The sequence below is a fragment of the Vitis vinifera genome, chromosome 14 (genome assembly GCF_030704535.1).
Source record: "Vitis vinifera cultivar Pinot Noir 40024 chromosome 14, ASM3070453v1".
NCBI classification, from domain to species: Eukaryota; Viridiplantae; Streptophyta; class Magnoliopsida; order Vitales; family Vitaceae; genus Vitis; species Vitis vinifera.
Genome location: NC_081818.1, coordinates 7,237,405 through 7,255,349, shown reverse-complemented (window position 1 = coordinate 7,255,349; position 17,945 = coordinate 7,237,405). Strand labels below are relative to the sequence as shown.

Here is a 17,945-nt window from a genome sequence, read left to right as displayed (position 1 = left end):
GAGAGAGATATTGGCTTTAGTGGTCTTTTGGGGTGTTTTTTTCTCTTTTCCATTGGGACATTTTTGGTTTTGAAATACACAAACCGAAAGTGTATGATTCTATAAATATTTCCCAATTGTGTCATAAACTTTGAAATATGCAAAGTTTGGTTTATATTTTACTGATATTTCTATATCAACATATGACTACTTTTTCTTATGTTTTAGTCTTTTCCTACTCAAAAAACTAGAAATGTACTTATATATATTTTAAAATATTCTTATTCTATTGTTTCTTATCCAAATTTTCTCATAATAAATTTGATATCAGCATTGGAGATGATGATAAATTAATGTTAAAGCCAGAGAGAGGCATGGCTTAAACAAGGGAGAAACATCCGCTGCTGCAATACTAATAATAGAAGAAGCAATTTGCACACCATTCATCTCATCCACCTAAATTTGGACTCTGCTGTTCTTCAACCAGCCCTTCCACTTGTATTTTCTTTTCTGGTTTCCACATTTTCATCTCACTATCCACCTTCTCCCGTTTCTCAGTTTTGAGAATCTTTATTTATTTATTTTATTTTTTATTTTAATTTAATAATGAAACAATAGGCATGCAAATGCATGCCATCTTGTTGAAGAAAACATCAGGGTACATTTAAGATGGCAACTTCAAGTACGAGTCCCAAGAAATCCTCATTAGCCTCCTCGACGTCCTCGGTAGGCCGCCCACCGCAGGCGGTAAAATTTGGACGCCGAACATCAAGCGGGCGTGTCCTAAGCCTTTCACGGGACGATGACATGGATTTGTCAGGGGACTTTTCAGGCAACAATGACTACATCAACTACACGGTTCTTATGCCGCCGACACCCGACAACCAGCCAATGGAGGCCTCTTCTGGGGGTTCTGCCTCCGCTGACTCCAAACCTGATGCTCCCGGACCATACGGGGGGGTGTCAGCTAGAGTAGGCATGACTAGAAGGGTGGGGAACGATCAAGAAGGAGGCATCAGTGGAGCAGCAATGGAGGGAATGGACCGAAGAATGTCGGTGATGCAATCCAACAAATCAATACTGTTAAGGAGCCAAACTGGGGACTTCGATCATAATCGATGGCTGTTTGAGACAAAAGGGACGTATGGTATTGGTAACGCCTTCTGGTCTAAAGATGATGATGACTATGGACATGATGGAGTGTCCATGTCTGATTTTTTGGACAAGCCATGGAAGCCACTGACCAGGAAGCTCCAGGTTCCAGCTGGTATTCTTAGTCCTTACAGGTGCACGCCTTGCTATGTTTACCACATCTAAATAGAAAAAAAATTTCAAATGATTTATTATCTTTGATAAAAATTCTTTGTCTCATGTTCGGTTTGACTATAAAAATATGACATTTTTTATTTTTTATTTTTCACTTTTTCTCTCTATTTTTTTTTTCTCGATTTTCTGGAACATTTATAAACCAAACATAGTGCTAGCGAATGATTAATAATTAATTTTCAGCTGCATAGTCACAAAAGTTGGAATGTTATTCATTGTACAACCTTGCATACAACCCTGAATTGAGGTGTAAGTGTAATTGTGTGTTTGAATGAAAAGACAGGCTACTGGTGCTGATCCGACTAATAGGATTGTTACTCTTCATTGTGTGGCGAATCCGAAATCCCAACAGAGATGCCATGTGGCTGTGGGGGTTGTCCACTGTATGTGAGACTTGGTTTGCCTTCTCCTGGCTTCTAGATCAGCTCCCCAAGCTCAACCCAATCAACCGCTCCACCGACCTTGCTGCCCTCCACGACAAGTTCGAGCAGCCCTCCCCTTCCAACCCCCATGGCCGCTCTGACCTCCCCGGCGTTGATGTCTTTGTTTCCACGGCCGACCCAGAAAAGGAGCCCCCTCTTGTCACTGCCAACACTATTCTCTCTATCCTTGCTGTAGACTACCCCGTTGAGAAGCTATCTTGCTACATTTCTGATGATGGGGCTGCGATTCTCACCTTCGAAGCCATGGCAGAAGCTGTCAACTTTGCGGAGGTTTGGGTTCCCTTCTGCCGGAAGCATAACATTGAGCCAAGAAATCCAGACAGTTACTTCTCTCTTAAATCAGATCCCACGAAAAACAAGAAGCGGCCTGATTTCGTGAAGGATCGACGCTGGATCAAGAGGGAATACGATGAGTTCAAGGTCAGGATCAATGGCCTACCTGAAGCAATACGGAGGCGGTGCGAGACCCATAACAATAACGAGGAGATGAAGGAGAAGAAGCTTGCTAGGGAGAAGAATGGTGGAGCACCCCTAACGGAGCCCGTCAATGTCGTCAAGGCCACTTGGATGGCTGATGGCACCCATTGGCCCGGAACTTGGTACTCCCCAATTGCGGATCATTTCAAGAGCGATCATGCTGGAATCTTGCAGGTAATGGTCAAATGCTCATAAACAAATACATTACTAACTCTTCATTTTATCAACTCAATCGATCAAAATTCATGTCATGTATTTCAAATTAAATTTGTAACATGAATTTAGTAATTTTTATACTCTCTTGTTCACGTACATGAATACATGTGTGGCATTTTGGAATGCATTACAATGCATGCAGGTGATGAGTAAAGTCCCGTCTCCTGATCCAGTAATGGGGCACCCAGATGATAAGGTCTTGGATTTCACGGGTGTCGATATTCGAATTCCTATGTTTGCTTATGTCTCAAGAGAGAAACGACCTGGGTATGACCACAATAAGAAGGCTGGAGCCATGAACGCCATGGTTAGAGCTTCGGCAATACTTTCTAATGGACCTTTCATACTCAATTTAGATTGTGATCACTATGTGTATAATTCAATGGCTGTAAGGGAGGGAATGTGCTTCATGATGGACCGTGGTGGTGACAGAATTTGTTATATACAGTTCCCCCAAAGATTCGAAGGCATTGATCCATCTGATCGATATGCTAACCATAACACTGTCTTCTTTGATGGTAATTAACATTTTAAATTCCCCTTAGAGTTTTAATTCTAAAATGGACTTCAGACTGTGAATCTAAAGTTTCTTTATATCCCAATACATACCATCAGGAAATATGAGAGCTTTGGATGGACTCCAAGGACCCGTATATGTGGGCACTGGCTGCATGTTCCGAAGATATGCGCTCTATGGGTTTCATCCACCAAGGGCCAATGAATACTCAGGCATATTTGGGCAGATTAAAACCAGCGCTCCTAATATTCAGGCCCAGCAAGCTGAGAAAGAAGATGGGGAGCTGGAGCCCCTAAGTGGGCATCCTGACTTAGACTTGCCCAAAAAGTTTGGCAATTCAAGTTTGTTCACGGAGTCTATAGCAGTAGCGGAGTTTCAAGGAAGACCGCTTGCTGATCACCTGTCTGTAAAGAATGGCCGTCCTCCTGGTGCATTGCTAGTTCCACGTCCACCCCTAGATGCACCAACTGTTGCTGAGGCTGTTGCTGTTATCTCCTGCTGGTAATTGCTTGCTTGTTTTCCATTTTTGTTTTCTATTTGGTTGATAAAATACATTTGTAAGTCTTTAAGTTTTTGCAAAAGCACAGGTATGAGGATAATACTGAATGGGGAGACAGGATAGGTTGGATTTATGGATCAGTGACAGAGGATGTGGTCACCGGTTACCGAATGCACAACCGTGGATGGCGGTCTGTCTACTGCATCACAAAACGCGATGCCTTTCGAGGCACTGCACCCATCAACCTTACTGACCGCCTGCACCAAGTCCTCCGGTGGGCCACTGGTTCAGTGGAGATCTTCTTCTCTCGAAACAATGTGCTTCTTGCAAGCCGGCGTCTCAAGTTCTTGCAGCGCGTTGCCTACCTTAATGTTGGCATCTACCCCTTCACTTCCATCTTCCTAGTTGTCTACTGTTTCCTCCCGGCTCTCTCCCTTCTCACTGGACAGTTTATCGTTCAATCCTTAAATACAGCATTTCTCTCCTATCTCCTCACCATTACAATAACACTCGCTCTCCTTGCCCTTCTTGAAGTTAAATGGTCAGGCATCGGCCTAGAGGAATGGTGGCGAAATGAGCAATTTTGGGTCATCGGGGGTTCTAGTGCTCACTTGGCTGCAGTACTTCAAGGCCTCCTCAAGGTCTTAGCTGGTATCGAAATCCATTTCACCTTAACCTCCAAGTCTGCTGCTGAAGATGAAGAGGACATTTTTGCTGATCTTTATGTCATCAAGTGGACCAGCCTCTTCATAATGCCGCTAACTATCATGGTGGTCAACATTGTTGCCCTTGTCATTGGGATCTCAAGGACGGTCTACAGTGTTCTCCCACAATGGAACAAACTGGTAGGAGGATCCTTCTTTAGCTTCTGGGTGTTGTCTCACATGTATCCATTTGCAAAAGGGTTAATGGGGAGGAGAGGAAGGATGCCCACCATTGTATATGTCTGGACCGGGCTTATTTCAATTACTGTCTCTTTGCTTTGGATATCAGTCAGCCCCCCAGATGGTTAGTAAGTGAAGGATGCAATTACGATCACATATTGTGATGAAAATAGAAAAACATCAGAAACTGATGAGATTTAATGGAATGTAAGTAATGTAAACTCACCCTAGTTAGAGTTCCTGGCGCATCTGCCTCCTTGAGATAACCCAAGATAAAAATGTTGTACGATAGGCCTCTTCTTGTATGCTAATTTGTAAGTCATGGTGTCCACATAGAATCAGATAAATTTTCAAATTACATATATATGAGGCTAAAACTAGATGATTCTTCTGTCAATAGCCTGGCCAAGCCTTTTTGCCATTGTCCCATTCTATTTCTTCTAAATGATTCAAGAAGAATCAACAATTTGAGAAATACAGACAGAAGTTGCTATGATTTTGGATGCTGATGCATGTTTTGTGTAAACAATGACTCAATTTAATTTTCAAGGTATTTTGCATTTGGATTCAAAACAGACTCATTTCATAGTGAAAAGCAGAAAAGAAAGATTTTCATTTCCAAGTAAGATTGTCACTGCAAGAAAGATGATGATTAGGGATGCCACATTTTTGTTGCCAAAAAGAATAATATTGGCACAAATATTTTTGCAACAAAAATTATTTTGTTTCATGTATGTCACCTTATCCTGGTCATAGGTTTTGGCAATGAATAAAATGTTTAATTCATCTCTAACAATATATAGAGGTAAAATTTGTTCGTTTGTCTCCAATAATATTTTTTGATGAAAAGATTTGTATCTAAGGGTTCAAAATTTTATTGTTAAAACTAATCAATGATAAATTAAATTGTCACCAAAAAAGACATACAACCATGAAAATTATTATTTCATTACTTTTTGAAACAAAACTTTATTTGGTTGATAAAGGTTAAGGCGATATTTTAAGAACAAATGTATGCCTCTAAATATATAAAATTTCATTACCAAATATTCATTATCTTCATCATAGTTTAACGATTATACCATAACATGTCGATTAATATTTTTAGTGTTTAAACATAAGTAAAAATTATAAAACATAATTAAACTAGAAAAGTAAGTGATAATTTAGGTTCTATTTGGTAATTATTTTTTAAAATATTTTTTTTTGTTCTCCAAAACCAAAAAAGGAAAAAAAAAATTGACAACCAACTAAAGCAAAAACATTTTTTTTTTCTTTTCATAAAACAAGTTTTAATTGTTTTCGGTCGTCTTTACTTGTTTATGTGATAATTGTTTTAAAAAGTAATTATACAAATAAAAAAAATGATTAAAAATTAAACCTTACACATATTTCAAACAGACTTTTGTTCTACAAACAAACTGGAGAACAATTTTCAAAAACTCTATTATAAAACCTTTCCTAAATAGAGCCTTAGTTTGAATACATAAATGGTAATTCTAACATTTAAAGGAAGAAATTAAGAGAAAAGTAGGTTTTTACACACTAATTTGAAAAAAGATCTTCCCATTTTATAAATCAAAGTTATTTTCATCAAAGTAAAAACATTTTGAAATATATAAACACTTTTAATTTAATGAGTAAAATAATTTCTTCCATATTATTTTACTTTTTTTTTTCTTAAGTTGGGTTTAATTTAATTTTATTACTTTCAAATGTCTTCTAATACTTATTTGAAATTTTATCAGTCATGTTTTCTATAATCTATGGGTAGCATTCTACATATGGCATTCCTTTCTTGGATCTTCTTGGATCGATGGGTAGAATTATGTGAAGTCATTTCTTTCCTATTCTTGGTTCCTACACAGGGTTAGCATGCTTTCTAATTTTTATGATTTCTTTAGATGTTTTTTTTTATTAATTATTTTTTGGATTTATAATGATCTTTTGTTCATTTATTTACTTAATGCTTTGCATTTTCTTTTGTGACAATTTTATATAATGTTGGTAAACAATGCATGCCATTTTAGGAACTACTGCTCCAATACCTATAAAGATAAAGTAACCATCACTTGGCACAAAGCTATTAGAATGGATCCACAATGCTAATCAAGCCAACATTTCAAAAACACCACAAGGTGGACCTTTAGTAGTGGGGGCCTTAAAACCTTGACTAAAAGGCTAGCATGCACAACAAAGCTAAGAGTTGGTGACTAAAATCACATGTCTTGTAATGTTTGTAGAAAAAAAAAAAAAAATTCCTCATAAAAGCAAACTAAAAATGATTTGTTAATGATATGAAATTTAATGAAGTTTTTGGTAATAGTCTTATTGCACATACCTCTAATGATGAATGGCCTAATATATGTTGTAGCTTAGTCGAAAGGCCTAATTCTGGGTTATGATGTTGAAATGGAAACAAAAGGGCAACAACAAACGTTAGAGGGGGTCACTTATCAACTTGATGGGCCAGAAGACCAAGTTGTGAGGAAGATACAAGTTTGCTAATAAGGTCATCGACTTGTACTAGATTCAAATCCAATACGTACAAATCTAATCAATCATTAGATCATAATAGAACCATAGAGAAATTGTAAGGGTGTACTACCAATATATTTGATCGATATATATTTCTAAAAGGATCGAACACTTGATTAATGATGAGTAGAACCGAGTTGTGGACAAAATTGAAGTATAGAAAGTGTAATAAGAAAAAGAGTTAATTAATTGTCAATTAGACCTAACTTTGTGTTCAAAGTTTTTAACTTTGGTTAAAGTTGGTATCGCTCTAAAAGTAGTCCACCATGTTGGAATGTAGTCTAATTAGTTACAGAAGCATCATATTAGTATTATTAACAAATCACAATCGAACTTTCTTATGAGAAAAAGGGGATGGCTTTACAATAAAAATTCTTATAAGAATTACAAGATACTAAAGATATCTTCCCTCACAAGCAAGTAATAAAGACGTTTACTTTGTCCTCACTTTTCCATTTCAAGATTCATATCTTCACATGCAAGTAACAAAGACATCTATTTTAAAACTATTTAAAAAAATATTTTTTTATTAAAAAATGTTTTCTAATTTAAAAATTATGTTTGATAAATTTTGGATTGAAAAAAAAAATTGAAGAATTTATTTTGGAAAGAAAGTACTCTTTTAGAATAAATTTAAGTCATTTTCAAGTGTTTTTCATAATGTCTTATGAAACCATTGGAAACATAAAAATTATTTTGAGCTTTTATATTATACATGAATGTATAGTAATTTTATAAATATATATTAATAAAGAAATGTTCTCCTATGTGCCATTTTCTCATCATTTTTTTTTTGTCTTTTGTTTTGTACACCTTTTAGGTGAATACCAATTGATCATTTTCTACTATGTTTTCTTCTTTCATCCCTCTTTGTTTCTCTATATTTCTTTTGTGTTTTTGAATTTATTATTTTTTCTTTAATTATCTTTTTAAGTTGTTTTGCTTTTATCTCTACGTCGATACATATAGATGTCACACTCAAGATTTAAAACCATGGTTTAATACAAGATCAAGGTTTACTGAAATTTTTTTAGAACTTTAAGTGTGAATTAAGGAAAAAATCATAGTGTTTATTGTTAAAATTTTCTTTTCTAAATGCCTTTAAAACATAACCCTTTCGATTGAAAAAAACCTATAATTCCATCCTGAATATTGATTTCACTTTGCTTGCGTGAAAGACCTTTTTCCCAAAAAAAAAATTGTCATGTTAAGATGATAAAAAGTAATTTCACTAAGTATGTGAAATAAACCCTTTTTCGAAAATTTCTCAATCATCTTAAGATGATAATAGTTATTTCACTAAGCATGTGAAATTGATCCTTTCTTAAAATTTTCTTAATTTAAAATAAAAAGTGGTAGAAATTACTATTATCTCCTTAACATAACTAAAAATAATTTTTCTCCTAGTCTAACCTTATCTTTTGCAATCCATTGTTGAAAATTTTCTGAATGCTATCATTTTTATAATTAAAATTGGAAAATAAAATTTTATTTTCTTAAAATTAATTTTTAAAAGTATTTTTATTAAATTTAAATGGTAATACTCCATTATTTACATTGTAAACTTAAAATAAATACAATACTGGGGAGAAATAACTCCACAGGACCTCTCGACTAAACACTAGCACACATGAGGGTGGGCATACTAGGAATAGCACACCAAGAAATAACACACTAAAGAACTAGAGGAATGACCCACTTCAAATCAATGAAAATGGTACACTTAAAAAAAAATTTTAAAAAAAGGAAAAAAAAAAGGAGTTTGTGCACTTGAAATAAATTTATTAATTAATATTTTATAATTAATAATACTCTATAAGCAATATTATACATTTCGAAAAGAATTGGATTATTGGATTATTGGCTTATGTTTGTAAAGCCTCCCTTAAAACATGCACTAATTCTGAAAATAAATCTAGTTAAACCATCAATATCAAATAACTTGTCATATTTATCTAGTGCTTGTTTTCTAGATTCAATAAATTAATCTATTTTTTCTCTTTTTTTATTTTTTATTTTTTTATTTTTCATATCTAGATTGATATTTTTTTTAGTATATATATATTTATATATGTGTGTGTGTTAAAAATAAAAATATAATATAACAACACAATGAAGCAAACATTTGGGTACCACAAATTAAAATAAATCATAAACAAAATTGAAATATTAAATAAATGAAAATGTAAAGTTAGAAGAATATAATCTGATTTAGATGAATTTTGCTATTATACTTAGACTTATAATACAAACTTGATAGAAATCAACTCCTTAGATTTAGTACAAAGCAAGTAGAGTTTCCATATGTGGAAAAGAAAATATTAGAATAAAAATGGGAAAGAAAGAAGTGGAGGAGATGATATGAGATAAAAATAAAAAAGTTGAAGAAGATCAAAGGACTTGTTATTAGAAGTTTTTAAAATTTTCAAAATATAATTAATAGATTTTTTTTTTGAAATAATACAATTAAAATAATAGATGCTAAAGACTATCATGGATAGTTGAATAATTTAAATTAAACCAATAATTTTAATTTTTAAACTTAATTTTACCCATTAATATTTCTTAATATGTCAATACAAAAAATCTAAATAATTATCAAATTTTATTTTTTCTCTTAGTTTATCATTTAATTGAAATAAAATTTTTATCAATAATTATTTAAAAATATCCATCACAAAATATTTTTTTTTCCATGTGAAGAATTATATGCCTCAAAAAATTGTCATAGCTGAAAATGATCTTACCCATAGTTTTTTATTTAGTGGCAAAAGGTCTGAAGTGTGAATAATAACTACTTTTGTTATTTCATTTAAATATTTATCTTTCGTATGCAAGTAATATTGGGATTACTTGCTCCTTTCCCTTCCTTTTTTTTTAAAAAGTCTCTCTCTTTACATAAGACTTTTGTATCAACCTTGACTTCAACTTTTACATTCTTCCTTAATCTGATGCTTATCGTTTACGTCTTGGTTGATAATTACATGCACTTTGTGATCATAAATGTCTAATCTCCTTTTGGACAAATGGGAAACTATATTTATTGTTACACTTTAATCTATTGCTAAAGATATCTTGAGCTTCTAGGAGGTGTATATTTGGTAAAATGTAAGATTTATTATTTAATGATTTAAGTTAACTTTAAGTTAAATTATATTTAAGTTATTGATTTAAAATTTTTTATTTAATTTTTATTATGGTTGTTTTATAAAAATTAATTTAAAATTATCAAATTAACATATTTATCCTCATAAATTATAACTAAGATAAAAGAGGTCGAATGACAGTAGAATAACAAAAGAGATTGTGAAAGTACGTAATTAGAGAGAATAAAAGTAAAAAGATAAAATGAAAATATGAATTTAAAAATAAATAAATTAATTTTATTTATTACTTAAAATTATTTTTAATTTTAAGTCATGACATTAAGTTATTTTATCAAATATACTTAATTTATTTAATAACTTAAATTATGTTGTTAAATTATTTAAGTTATTAAATTGGTTTATTAAATACCCACTTAATCTAAATCATAGCATCCCAAACCTAAAGGAAGCTTTGAAATTAGTGAAAAAAGATTTTTGCAACATATATTTTAGCCTTCAAACAATTACAAGGAATTCATGCATGTCAAGAAATGTTGTACTAGTTAGGAAAGAGTTGATATATTCAAAGATTTGTAAATGAGTTTCATTCCATTGATCAAGCATTGAAGTAGTATTAAGATAGTCACAAATCATGAAAATACACTCTTTTACAAGTTCTCTAGCTAATTAATATCATTTAGGCCATGTTTGATTCACCAATTATAACATGGAATAAAATAAAAGATTATATATTATATCTTCTCTCATATTTGACTGATGATGAAATATGATAAGTTATCCTATCGCTTATCATATTTTATATTCAATTAAACATGAGATAAGTGATATGATATATTATTCACTTTCTTTTTTATATTCATTTTATATGAGATATGTTATACTAAGACATGAGATATGAAATATGACTATATGATGTTACACTAAAACATAGGATATGTATATCCCATGAATTATAAATTTTTTTATTTTTATTAATTTTTTATTTGTTATATTACTTGTTTTGTAAAATAATTTTTTTATTATAAAATTAAATTTATGATTAAAAAACTAAAATATATTCTAAAATAATATTAATATTTGTATTATTTAATATATATATATATATATATATATATATATATATATTATTTTTATATATTTATAAAGTTTAAAAATTTTAATGATCGATAAATATTGTTAAACCTAACAAAAATTTCATTATTTTAAATATAAAATATTGAAATGTAATTTAAATTTTATTTTAAAGATTGAAAAATTATCTATAAATGTTATGTTATTTTTTTTTATTTCACAAATTAAATATAAACATAACATAACATATTCTATTAATATACTATTTAAGTATATAATATTCAATAATATCATATTCCATTAAAAATTATACTTCAAAATATATATTTTCTATTTAAGAAGATGTGATATATCAGAATATATATATTCTATGGTATCCCACCCATTACACTTAGCCTTCAAAATTTAAAATATGGGTGTTCTACCTCATGCACAGCACCTTACATATTGAATTAAATATATGCCTTCTTATCCTAGGCTACATTGGTGCCTTCCTAGACAGTATCTGAACATTATCCAAACCCATTAAAGGTGGCTTTGACGAATATGATGACTGTTTTCTACGTGGCAGACTCATCTGCTTTCCATGATTTTCTGTAAAGAACCTTCGTTAAAGATATATATAGAACTGTATTCTACGTGGTGGGCTCATCTGCTTTCTATGGTTTTCGCTGAAGAACCTTGGTCAAAGAAATGACATAAAAGCTAGAGAGCTGGTGCAACACTCAAGGTTTAAAATAGGGAAAAGTAGGATTTCACTCACTAATTTAATAAAATATAAAAAAAAACGAATCCTAATTTTTATAAATCAATTTTATATTTATTTATTTAAAAATATTTTTAAATACATATATTTTTTTTATAAAATTTTATTTTCTAAAATACCTTTTTATTTGATAATATTAAATAAAATTATCAAAAAAAAAATTAATTTATCATTTTAATTTGATAATAATATCTTACAAATAAATATATTATAATTTTTTTATTATATAATATTACATATAAATCATTTAAAAAAAATTCTCTATATCCTCAAGTAATAAATAATTTTTTTTATAATTTTCTAATTAATAATAATTTTAAATATTGTATTATATAAGTAAACTCATTTTCCTTTTTCTTTTCTCAAATAAAATTAAATAAAAATTTTATTAGTTGACATAAAAAATAAAATAAGAAATTTTAAAAATTAAAAATACAATACTAAAGTACTTAAAAATTAAATATAATTTTAAAAAATAGAAATATAAGACAATTTAAACCAAAAAAAACTTAACAATTTTAAAAATAAAATATTTACTTTCATTGTATTTCCAACTCTTTCTCGATATCTATATTTTCTAGTAGTATTATTTAGCAAAACGAAAGTTAATATTTTATTTTTATATTTTTAGATTTAAAGTTTTTTAATTTTATTTTTAATTTTTAATTTTTAATTTTAACCTGTTTAAAAAAATTGTCAATTGGTGTTATTATTTTGATAAGTAAAAGGTCATTTTAGGAAATAAGTATGCCACTTATGAAATAGTGTATGTATTTTAAAATATTTTTAAATAGATGAAGTTAAAATTGATTTATAAAAGTTGAGGTTTTTTTTAATATATTTTTAAATTAGTGAATCAAAACCTATTTTTCCCTTTAAAATATATCATTGATATATTCAATATCATGCATCACCATATGGAATTCGAGAAAATATATCTATCAATCAATATTTTTGGATACTTTACCAACATTTCACTTATTTTGTAATTTTTTACCTTTTAATCAATATTTCATTGATTTTTTATTATTAAATAAATTAATTCTAATTATTTTATTTTTACATTTGATTTAATTTACTATAAAAAAAATATAAAAACATAATTTTCTTAATAAGTTTTTTTATATAATCTATTGTGGACCCCGTATTTTGCACGATGCATTCTCACTCGATGGCGAACTCGCTTTTTATTTGAAAAATAATTTATTTATTAAGAAAATGACTTGGAGTCGCCACTTATTTTTGTTTTATTTTTAAAGGGTAAACAAAATAAGAAATAAAACCCTAAGTGTGATTCCTTATTTGGAAAATATGGTATGTGAAAAACCAAATTGGGGTTCGGGGGTCATGTTACTTATTGGGAAGGCACGGTAAAGACCGTAACACCTCTTCAAGTCCCTAAGAACGGGTCTCTACTAAATAAGATGAGACAGATGTGGCAATTGGTGAGAAAATCAATGGATACTAGTGAAATAATCATATAATAAAGTGAATCATGCATCAGAATAAGCGAAGTGGGAATGAGATCATACCTTAGCAGCAATTAATAGTGCGCTATCATGAAAACTAAGTTAGCTCAAGTATAAAATCATCGCATGCATATCAAAGAGCAAGACAAAGATCAAGCAATACTCATTAAGTATAACAACTGACAATTAGAAAAGAAAATTCATATGTAAGGCCCCCACCAAAACCTAATTTATTTTGCATGAATTAATATCACAAATTTCATTATTTTGGAATTATAAAATATTCATTCATGCTTATTAAAAAAAAATAAAAGAAAACAAAAGATTATTTGAAAACCAGAGTGTAATTAAAACTGTTTGAGAAAAAACTGGAATTTTGAAATTTATTTGAAAATTAGAGTCTCGAATATTACTTGAAAATCGGAGTCTTGTGAGTTAAATTTAAGGATTGAAATTTTGGAGATTAAATTTGAAAGAAATTAGAATTTTGAAAAATTATTTGAGAAGTAAAAACTATGAAAATTAAATTTTAAAAATTGGAATCTTGGAAATTATTTGAATATGGTACTTTTAAAAAAATTAAATAAATAAAATGATAATAATAATAATGATAAATAAATAAATAAATAACTAAATAAATGTGAAAATTGGAATTTTGGAAATTGGAAATTAAGTTCGAAAATTGAAAAATTGGAATTTCAGAAATTGAGAACTAAAATTGGAAATCAGAATTTTTAAGCATTATTTAAATATGGGATTTTAAAAATAAATGAATAAATAAAATAATAATAATAACGAAAATAATAATGATTAAATAGATAATTGTGAACATTGGAATTTTGGAAATTGGAAATTAAGTTTGAAAATTGGAAAATTGGAATTTCATAAATTGAGAACTAAATTTGGAAATCGGAATTTTTAAGAATTATTAAAAGATGGAATTTTAAAAATAAATAAAATAATAATAATAACGAAAATAATAGTGATTAAATGAATAAACGTGAAAATTTGAAATTAAATTTGAAAATCGGAATTTTGAAAAATTATTTAAAGATGGAATTTTAAAAATAAATAAATAAATAAATAGAATGATAATAATAATAATGAAAATAATAATTAAATAAATGAACGTGAATATTGGAATTTTTGAAATTGGAAATTAAAATTTGGAAGTCGAAATTTGGAAGAATTGTTTAAAGTTAGAATTTAAAAAAATAAATAAATAAATAAACAGAATAATAATAATAATAATAATAATAATAATAATAACGAAAATAATAATTAAATAAATGAATGTGGATATTGGAATTTTTGAAATTGGAAATTAAATTTGAAAGTCGGAATTTTGAAGAATTGTTTAAAGATGAGATTTTAAAAATAAATAAATGAATAAATAAATAGAATGATAATAATAATAACGAAAATAATAATTAAATAAATGAACGTGAATATTGGAATTTTTGAAATCGGAAATTAAATTTGGAAGCCGGAATTTTGAAGAATTATTTAAAAATGGAAGTTTAAAATAAATGAATAAATAAGTAAACAAATAAAATAATAATAATGAAAATGATAACAAAAATAATAATGATTAAATAAATAAATATGAAAATTGAAATTTTGAAGAATTGTTTAAAAATAGATTTTTTTTTATAAAGAGAATTGAATTTGAGAATTCGGATTTCGAAAAATTATTTTAGAATGAAATTTTAATGCCAATAGATTTTATTTTTTTACTTGTCATCCATCATTTATTTAAACCTTTTCATGCCAATAGTGAACGACCACTTCTGGAAGAGGAGGCCCCACTTCTCCTCCTCCCATTGATTATCTTCTTTAGTTATATTGCCAAGCATTGCCACACCACCACAGTGGTCGCATATTAGGTTCCTCATAGCATCCTTAATTGCAACATTCTCAACCTAAAGCTTGTCATTTTCTTGTCCAAGCATTACATTCTCATGGCGCTCCAACTAGTTCTTCATTTGGGTTCATTAGTTCTAAAACTAGAACTTCACTTGTCTAGGCTCCAAGTTGAGCTTCCTACTGAGGTCCAACCTTTGTTTATCATCAGGGTGAGGCCATTCCTTGAAGCCAGTTTCAAGCTCATTAATTTGCTCTTGAGTATGTCGATGGTACTTCAATTTCTTGGCCGGCCTCTCAAGTACCAAAGTTTCTTGCTCATCCTCCAATCTACAATCTAAGTTCCCACTTCCAGACATGCTCTCATACCCATCTTCATTGATCCTGCCCATAACACTTGAATCAAAATTTTCTTCCACTGGAATCCTTCCTTCCACCGGAAACCTTTCTTCTAAATGAAACCTTTCCTCCACAGGAACCCTTTTCATTGGAATCGGTTGCTCCACTGGAAACTTTTCCTCCACTAAAACTCTTCCATCCACTAGAACCCTTTCATGTTGATCCTCCATGTTACTCCGCTTTTCAAACAGGACCCTTATCCAGAAATTTTTGAGAGAGAGGGAGATGAAGCTTGTAGAACTAAACACGGGCTCGAGAGGTGCTTGAGAGATGGTGGTGGCCGTATTCATGGTGGTTATGTGGTGTAAAGGAAATGGGTTCGATGTGCATGAGGTGTGATAAATGGTACATGGAGTGGGATATGTCGGGGTGGTAACGGTGTGGGAATTATTGAGAGATGATGGGTGTAATATTGGCAATATGTATGAGAATGAAAAATAGACATTATGTAGTGGTACGGATATTGGTTTGTGGACAATGGGTAGGATGAAATATGAGGACAAGGGTGGCATGCGCATGGGATTAGTGAAAAGGATGGGTGCAGTGATGGAATTATGTACATGAGGGGTGCATAATTGTAGAGAGATAAATGGGTTTGTTGGTTTTAAAGAAAATGTGATATACACGGGAGACTATGAATGATAAGTATAGAAACGGGTATGAGAAGTGGGTGTGGGGTAATGAGATGAATGGATATGAAGACTAAAGAATGGAGGCGTAAATATAGTGGATTGGGATGGATGGTTTCATGAGAAAAATGGGTATGAGGGAGGTTTAAAAAAAATGAGTATGGAAAATGGGTATGTTCATGCATGGAAAGTGGAAAGGTAATGAGATGAGGTGGCTTTGACAGTGGGCATGAGTAGGAAATGGGCATGTCGGGCATGGAGGGTGTGATGGGTAGTCATGCATGCAAAAAATAATGTGAGTGGGAGGAAGGTGGGTTGGACCGATGAGTATAAAGGATGGGAAAGTGGCAAGGAGTGGATTTAATGGGTGTGAGTGAAAAGTAGGGTACATGGTGTTAAAGAATAGGGATATACATGAAGCATGAAGGATAGGTATGGAGATTAACATGGCCATGCAAATGTGAGGAAGAATGGGTTTGATGGGTTTCAAAGAAAAAATAGGTACGTGGTGTGGTGTAGAGAGAGAAGGCATGGGGGCATGGAGGGTATGATGATAGGTTCTGGTGAATGCATATTGCAGATTAGGAATATAAGTGACAGAAGGAGTGGCAGAGCTTATTATTCTTCATGCTTTAGTTGTACTGCAGCTCCCATACACAGTCTCTGTCTGGCTGTTTTGTCCTGCATGTTGCCACTACTATTCACAAGGCCACTCTTGACCTAAGCAATGTTGTTCAACTCTACAGCTATGGATGCTAATTCATGACTAGAGAATGATGGGTTCATTGTAAACACCTTCAAGGAAATTATAGACCTCCACGTGTGGTTTAGAGGTTTGGACCAAAGGCTCCTTTATTAGGACCGCCCCTTTGTTTTCACACTGATAGGGTCCATTATCCATCAACTTCGCTTCTCTTCCTTTTGGTGGTTTTCATGAGTCAATATCGCCATCATTAAACTGCCATCCTAGAGATTAACTGAACCCAAAATGCCTGCTGAAAATTCTCACACAGCTCTCAAAACCCGATCCAGATTTCCTTATTCACATGCCCAACAAATACATGCATAACGTTGCCCAACCATGTCAAGCGTGTCGTGCCTCTTCATACCCATAGCCTGAGAACATGTTTCTTGCAGGGACTTACCTCTTCAGGCGGAAATGAGGAAACAGATGCATGCCATGGAGGGGTACCAGGAGCAGGGAAAGATAGCCAAAACAGAGCACAAATGGTAGAAACAAAAAAAAAGAAAATCATATAGGCCACATTTCATATTGTTATCAATGGGCCTTGATGAGGGTGAGTGAAGTCAAACAAATGTTGAATGAGATCAAGGACATGATTGCAGATGTCTCATGAGGAAAATGAACAAAACTAAATCAAAATAGAACTCAAGATCCAACGAAAAAGAAAAAAGAAAAAGAAAGAGAAAAGAAGCATATCAGTTGAAGCACATATGAAATCCATAATAATTATACCTGAAAATGCTCCTCGCCTGCAAGGTGGAATGGATTTCTAACTATCCTTGCTCCAAAAATTCTCCAGCTGATCTCTCTCTCAAGTTGCCCACAAATCTTTCTTTCTCAGGTTCATTTTCGTTCACTCTCAGCTCATCTTTTTCCTCCAGATGTCTACAACTCTCAAACAACCATGTTCCCCTAAAACTTAGAACATGCTCCTCTCACCACCCAGAAAAAAATATCTCTTATTTTTTCCATTTTTCTTAGGCTTCCTCTCCAAGTTCTCTAAAAAAATCTCACCTC

General features: G+C 31.1%; 1 protein-coding gene across 1 annotated transcript; it reads left to right on the top strand.

Annotated features, from left to right (window-relative positions):
- Window positions 1–648: 648 nt before the first annotated feature.
- Window positions 649–4,470, top strand: LOC100247012 (cellulose synthase-like protein D1). The gene is made up of 5 exons (XM_002274438.4): window positions 649–1,265; window positions 1,589–2,399; window positions 2,584–2,959; window positions 3,057–3,459; window positions 3,546–4,470. The coding sequence occupies exons 1-5, from the start codon at window positions 649–651 to the stop codon at window positions 4,468–4,470; spliced, it is 3,132 nt and encodes a 1,043-aa protein (XP_002274474.1).
- Window positions 4,471–17,945: the final 13,475 nt, after the last annotated feature.

Excerpts from the sequence above, each read along its gene's own strand:
- LOC100247012 (XM_002274438.4), top strand. The coding sequence starts at position 649 with ATGGCAACTTCAAGTACGAGTCCCAAGAAATCCTCATTAGCCTCCTCG. Across the intron at positions 1,266-1,588 it reads GGTATTCTTAGTCCTTACAG|GCTACTGGTGCTGATCCGAC; the intron begins GTGCACGCCTTG and ends ATGAAAAGACAG. Across the intron at positions 2,400-2,583 it reads ATCATGCTGGAATCTTGCAG|GTGATGAGTAAAGTCCCGTC; the intron begins GTAATGGTCAAA and ends CAATGCATGCAG.